Source organism: Callospermophilus lateralis, chromosome 10, assembly GCF_048772815.1.
Source record: "Callospermophilus lateralis isolate mCalLat2 chromosome 10, mCalLat2.hap1, whole genome shotgun sequence".
NCBI lineage: Eukaryota > Metazoa > Chordata > Mammalia > Rodentia > Sciuridae > Callospermophilus > Callospermophilus lateralis.
The window spans coordinates 50,452,698-50,459,989 of record NC_135314.1 but is presented as its reverse complement, the minus strand read 5'-3'; the positions used below and the strand labels follow the sequence as shown (position 1 = coordinate 50,459,989).

Below are 7,292 nucleotides of genomic sequence, written 5' to 3'. Positions count from 1 at the left end.
GATCCTCTGGGTTCAATCCCAGGTACCAAAAATAAAAAATAAGTTTGGGTTTTCAGAGGTTAGAGGGTGTAGCTCAGTGATAGAACACTTGACTAGCATGTGTAAGGAGGCCCTGGTTCAATCCTCAACTCCTAAAAAATAATAATAGTTGGGCTTTCAGGTGATTTAAGATCTGAACAAGTTTTTTGGAAAGGAAAAGAAATAATAGGAGAAGCAAGAGAGAAAAGATGAGTTAATCGAAGGAAATGGATGGAAGAGAGATGAGGAGAGAGTCAGAAAAGAAGGTCATCAGAAGGGCCACTGTTTATGAGACTTAGAAATAAGAACCTTTTGGGGAAAAAATGGGAATTCATAAATCGAGTCAAATGTTAAAAAAAAAAAAAAAGAACCTTTGCTGGTACGACTGGACATTCCAAGAGAGAAGAGGAAACAAGTGCCAAACTCCAGGGACACCTAGTAATTCAAATCACCAAAATGGTGGTTAGTCAAAGTTGCTCAAACTGGGTCACTTCTGAGCTGGCAGTAGGGATTCGGTCCCAGGAACCCAGGGTTCTAAACAGGGGAGCCAGCAGGAATCAAAAAGGCCCTGGCTAACAATAAAGCCAATCCAGATGTGGCTGTGTGCAAAAACCTCCTGCACGCCTGGGGCCCTGCGTAGTTTCCATGTGTCTGATTCGACCCCTGGCCTCAGCTCCTGGCCCCAGCAGTCCACGCACATTTATTGCTCTGTCATGCATCACTTACCAGCAGATGCTGAGGTTACTGATGCCTGCCACACAGAGGAAACAGGTCTGCTTATTAAATTACTAAACCCTATTAGAAAAGAGGGCAACTTACTCCTAATAGAATTTTTGTTTCTCCTGATCCTCAATGACTCCAATGAGATGTTTAAATCTCCATTGTGCAGCCAGGGATAGATTCTCCAGCCAGTTCACATTCCTTTCACCAGCAGAACCCTCAAACATAGCTGTGTCCCCTGGGAAAGAATTTTGCTTTCTTAGTATAACAGAGCCCTTCTAATTTGTTTAAAATCTTCTGGGCTGCTGAGTGTGGGGCAGCAAGAGGCACATCTTCTTTAAAAAAGAGGATGCGTGTGCGCAGAGAGGTTGTTCTCTGAAGCAATCATTGTCAAGAGGGTCTGCCGTACTAGAGTTCATACCATCCTACTCCTCCCTCCGTCCTCTCCACATACATAACAAATTGTAGAGACTAATTTGTCTGTGCAAAGAGGCTGACAAACTCCTGCTCCGTGGCCTCATGCTGCCACCTCTGCAACAATTTCTCCTGCTGCTGGAAGTCCCTCCCTCGTTCACCACCAGGCAGTCAATGCTGCACTGTTGGACAGGGAGGATTAGTTAGGCTGGGAAAGAATGTGCAAAGTGTCTCACTGCATTTAAAGTACCAGCAGGTCATGTAAAGGAGAAACTCAGGAAGTAAGAGCTAAATTGGATGAGTACACCAGACTGCAGGTGCTTTCTGGAATATATATTTCATCGACTACTTAGCTTTGCTTTTGTCACACCACTCTTATTCTTTGGAGTGCCGAAGCAAATTAGTTTATAGTTGTTTTTTTTTTTTTTTCTTTTAGTTCAAAGCATCTCTTCTTACTCTGGTACAGTCCCTGGCAGACTGAGATGCAACAAGAGGTGAATCGTGTATCACCTTCACATCTCTTCTAGAATTACATCTGTCAAGAGCCCCAGTGTGCAGTAGAGATAGGAACCAAAAAGCAGAGGGCAGAAGAGGAGAGAGGGAGAGTACTAGGGGTCAGGGAAGAAGAGAGCTGGTTAGTTTGCAGTCTGTTTTCCTTCTTCTTCCTCCTCCTTGAATCCCTCCTTTCTATTTATAAATCGTATCAGAGGAAAAATCAGACTTTAAAGACAGTTGACTTATATTTATTGATGGTGTTGATTTAAATGCAATTTGTCTGAGCTTTTTGACCAATTACCATACCCCCATTCACTACAAATGAAAGCCAACCTTGGCATTCTCACCAGACACATAAATTGGATAAGAATGAGGCAGACACACCCTGCTCGGCTCCCAAGTATCAGCCATATTATATCCATTGTGTGTGGTCTTCACAAGTTTTGAACAGCAAAGGAGTTGGCAATGTGTGGAAACAATTGGAAATGTGAGATATAGTCCTACAAGATGATGATGGCCCACACAGCTATCTGCTGATGTGGAAGGCCACATCAATGTGGGTGTGCAGTAGACTTGGCTTTGACCTTCCTGATCTCTACTAGGCATTTAGAAGTATGGTCCAAGTTGGGCATGGTGGCATAACCTGTAATCCCAGCCACTCAGGAGACTGAGACAGGCAATACAAATTGGAGGCCAGCCTCAGCACTTAGCAAGACCCTACTTCAAAATAAAATAAAATAAAAAGGGCCAGGGATGTAGCTCTGTGGTAGAGCACCTCTGGATTTAATCTCCAGTACCACAAATAAATAAATTAATTAAATTAAATAAATCACCATTCAACAATATGTATCGCAGGTATTCAGGGAGAGGAATAGGAACTCTTCCAAAACAAATAAAACAGATTCAAAGGCCTGGCCCATATCCCAAGGTCCTTAAGAAGACACCAAATATTTTTTAATAAAATCAGCATACTATAGTAATGCAGCCATGTCAATGTTTATAGCAGCTCAATTCACAATAGCTAAACTATGGAACCAACCTAAGTGACCCTCAATATATGAATTAATAAAGAAAATGTGGTAGATATACTCAATGGAATATTACTCAGCTTTAAAGAAGAGTGAAATTATGGCATTTGCAGTAAATGGATGGAGTTGGAGAATATCATGCTAAGCAAAATAAGCCAATCCCACAAAACCTGAATGCTTTCTCTAATATGTGGATGCTAATTCACAGTAAGGTGGGGGGCACTAGGGAAGAATAGCATTACCTTAGATTAGGTAGAGGGAAGTGATGGGAGAGGAGAGAGGGGATGTGGGAATAGGAAAAACAGTAGAATTAAATAGACATTGTTACTGTATGTATATATGTAACTACATGACCAATATGATTCTGCAACATGTACACTCAGAAAAATGAGAAATTATATCCCATCTATGAATGATATATCAAAGTGCATAAATGCATTCTACTGTCATGTATAAGTAATTAAAACAAATAAAAAATTTTAAAAAATATTTCCCACCCATCCCCTTGGTGTTTTTCTTTTTCCAAAGACAGTCTTATTCTTGAACCACTCCCACTAATTAGGGGGAAAAACATCTTTCACCCTCCCTTCCTCTCTGGTTTCTGTGAATTCCAGACTCCTTGGGATCTCTGGTTCTAACTGCTCAGAACACATTTATGACAAAAACAAAGCAAAACATCAGGGAAGGCGAGGGGGGGGGGGGGGGGTTGCGAGATCCATTTCTATAACAAAGGAGGCCCAAAAGGGCAAAGGGGAAAAATAAATTGCAGAAGGCACAGTTGTGGCAGCATCTTATTACAACTTCCAGCTGATCGGGTGTAGCCCAACTAGAGACATCTGTTGGGAGTTTACAACAGAAACAAGCGCACAGGAAAAAATGAAAACCCTACAACACACACCCAGACCAAGCTCTCTAACAGCCCCTCTGCCTTGCCCTCCATACCATTCCCACTGGGCCAGGCTCAGTTGTAGAGGGGAAGGAAGCGGGCTCTGCAAGCCACTACCCACCCCCACCCCACCTGCACATGACTCATTCACACATGATTGGAACTTACAACTTTTCTCTCTACTTGGTTTTCCTCCCAGGAAAAGCAGAGACTGCCCCACTCCTCAGAGAGCCCATGGCGACTTCCTTTAGGTCTGGAATTCATCTCTAAAACTCCTTGACTGTAAGGGAATAGATCAGGCAGTATCCTTATTCTTAATCATTAAGGCAACCCACAGAAGAGGTGGCAAAACCTTAGCAGATCTCGATGTCACTCCTCCACACATAACCTCTCAGGTCTGAAAGTGGGAAATGGAGCTCACCCTGACCTCTCCGAAAATTAGCTCAAAAAGGTGAGGGAAAGCCCATGCTCAAACAATTTAAATGAAGAATATGAAACACTGTTGGGTCCCAGACACAGCACCGAGAGTTGTGTCATCCAGAAAGGCCCAAGACCATGCACAACTTAGATCTGAGCACCTCCTGTAGCAGTTCCAGATGCTCACCTGTTCTGTTATTTATTCTCTTCCCCATGGCATGCCAACAGAACCAGAGCAGTGCTACTCAAAAAATAACAAAATGTTTTATACACATTTCCATATATACAACTGAATAACATTTTACATGTTTCTTTTGCACAGCAAAAGATATAAACATTCAGCTCTGAGAACACAGTTATGTACAAAAAATGTCAAAAATACTTCACAACAGTGCAAAAATATTTTACACAGCATCATGGAGTGAGATATTTGGGGCAGGAGGAAGGTGTATGTGACTCTAAAGGAGAACTCTTTTTTTAGATATTAGATGTCTTTAACTGTAAACAAAATGCCTCTTTCTTTCATAACACCCCCCCCCCAATAGTTATTTGAGGAATTTGGCAGAATTTCAAGAGTCTGAGTCTGAGGTAAACAGCCCAAGCTCTCTCACCAAAAAGAACTGGGTGCAAAAGGGTGGTATTTCAACCTTAAACATTGTGAGAGAGATTTTTTTTTTTTTAAATGATATCTCAATGACAGGGCAAGGCCTCGCCCAGTGAGGGGTTGAGGGAGGAAGTTAACCCCTCCTCCTCAGGCCCCAGCTGCTTAGCAAACAGGAAACTGGCGGACAGGCACCTCACACTGCCCTCCTGGACTTTTTGAACTTCAGCGGCCCTTCTCTTCACCACCACCAAGAAGACTACCCCTTTCTCCTCCGTAGGGTTTTCTTCTCTTTCACATCTCCCACATCCCCACTCGCAACCAGAGCCGCCTCCAAAAGAGCAAAAAGTGTTAGGGCGCGGGGTGGATGGGGAGGACCATAGGGAACCCAGGACCAGGGCCCCACGTGCCCGATTTCCCTTGGATGAAGGCGGGGAAGAGGGAGATTGCTAGAACAACGGTTGGGGAGCCACTGTGGAGTGCCAGGGGAGCACCGAGGAGTCTGCTGGGAGCTCAACCCGAGTGGGGCTCGTCGGGGCTGGAGCTGTCTGCGGAACCAGACTTGTTCCCAGCAGTGGTGGAGGTTGCGTCCGGGCCTCCGCCCTCGATGGAGCTCTCACTGCCAGTGCTCTCGCCCGACAGCAGGCGCGTCACCCTCAAGTCTGCCTGCAGGGTGCGCACATCGTTGCCGAAACTGAGCTCTCCCAGATCGTTAATAAGCTGCGACAGCTGAGCCTTCACGTCCGAGGTGTTGCACGACAGCGGAGGTGGAGTCCCCAACCCAGGGCCCAGCGAGACGCCGCCGCCTCCCAGCATCTCCTCGCGCCCATTCTCCATGGTGTCTAGCAAGTCCCCACATTCGAAGTGCATGGCCACCACCAGTGCCCTCTGTGCCTCGGTCTCCTCTTCTGCTGGGCCCTCCACCCCCACACGATTCTCCTCCTCTTCCTCCTCCTCCTCTTCCTCCAGGCAGCCCTCGGGGTGCTCCTCTTCCTCTTCCTCCTGTAGCTCCTGCTCCTGCTGTTCGCCCAGCAGGTCCTCGGTGATGGAGCCGAGCTTGGGCGCGCTGCGGCTCCGCTCCACCGGCGGTTTATAGCAGCAAGATCCGTGCAGGAGCAGTTTGCGCAGGGGCACTAGCGGGATAGTGTGCGCACCCACCAGCTCCTGCTGCTGGTGACGCGCGTCGTCCCGCCGCTTGAGGCGTTTAAATTCCGCCAAAGCGTTGGCCGAGGTCTGGTAGAGCAGCAGGGCCATGGCCTGCGCCTTCTCTGGCTTAGACACCAGAACAGCATGGCAGCGCAGCATTACCGCCTTGTGCTTCAGCTCATGCCGGTACACCCAGGCGAAGACCTTGGGTAGCCTCGCGTCTGCCACGCAGTAGGTGACGCGGTGCAGCAGGTAGAGGTGGCCCGGGCGGCGCAGCGCGCGCTCTTCAGCGTGCACCATACGAATACCTTGCGCACTCACCGTGAGCTTCATCTTGGTACCCTGACGGCCCGCCTCGCTTTTACTCCAGATCTTGCCCACGGCTAGGTCGGTGCAGCCGTCGCCGCGCGCCTGAATGGTGGTGGCATTGCCCAGGTAGAGCACGGTGTATGTGGGGTCCTCGCTGGTAATGTGCAGCTTCTTGCGCTTGGAACGGAACATGCTGCCCACCCGACTGAGCGCGCCTTCGGGACACGCTCTCGCTAGCGAGCTGAGCGCTGAGTAGTGCAGGCTCACAGCGTAGCCTTTGGGTTTGGACGCCTGCCGCGGCGGCGCTTCGGCCAGCAGCTCGAACTTGTGCTTCTTCCAGGGCAGCATCTCTGGAGGGCACCCGGGCGCAGCTGGGCGGCGGCGGCCGAGCCCCGGGTCTGAACCCAGCTGAGCCACCAGCCCTGGCCGGGCTTGGCCCGGGCAAGACCGAAAGATAAAACTGCTGGGAGCCGGCCAGTGGTAGGAAGAGGGGGGCAGGGAAGAACGGATAGTGCTTGGGATCCCCGCAGGGGGTGGGGAAGAATTGTTAAAGGAAAATATTCAGCTTCGAGTTTGTAAGGGGTGGAGGCGCACACACAGAGAATTACCCCAGCCTAGTCAAGGGCGAGGGCAAAAAGTCTCAGGCAAGCAACACAACGAGAGAAAAGGGAAGGAGAGTAAGCGGAAAGTCAGAAGAAGAGCGAGATGCACGCATACAAATAAATAGAGGGAGCCTCGGTAAAAGCAACGGGGTGGTGCGGGAATCTGCAGGAACTCCGGCCAACGTGAACAGGGCCCCCTGCCACACACACACAAACCGTGGGCCTGGGGCCAGAAGCCGCGGAAACTCTTAAGCAGTTTGCCCAGGGTCCAGGGCTCCCCACCTACTAGGGGTGCTGGAGACCGAGACCCCTCAGCTGAGCAAGTCCTGGAATCAGTAGCGAGCCCAAAGTGTGGTTAGATGATAGGTCCGGCTGGCCGCGCCGGGCCCCGCGCAGCAGTCCCGCGGTGGCTCACTGCATCTTCGCTCCAGCGGGATGCCGGGGACTCACGCTCCGCCAGCTCACTGTCCAGACCGGCTCCACCACCGAAGCATTGGGCTCCAAGGTCGGGGCGCACGCATGGTCGGCTTCGGGAATCGCCGCTACCTCATTTCTTCTCTCCGAGGACTGTCCAACTCCACTCCCGGGCTCTCCACGGTCGGCTGCCGGTCTTTGCAGCGCGCCCTCTTCAGTCCTGCAAGCAGTGGCTGGCTGCC

General features: G+C 49.3%; 1 protein-coding gene across 1 annotated transcript; it reads right to left on the bottom strand.

Moving 5' to 3' along the window:
* Positions 1-4,220: 4,220 nt before the first annotated feature.
* Fam43a (family with sequence similarity 43 member A) lies at positions 4,221-7,292 on the bottom strand. The gene has a single exon (XM_076868441.2). It carries the CDS (start codon positions 6,380-6,382, stop codon positions 5,093-5,095), a length of 1,290 nt encoding a protein of 429 aa, XP_076724556.2. The 5' UTR covers positions 6,383-7,292; the 3' UTR covers positions 4,221-5,092.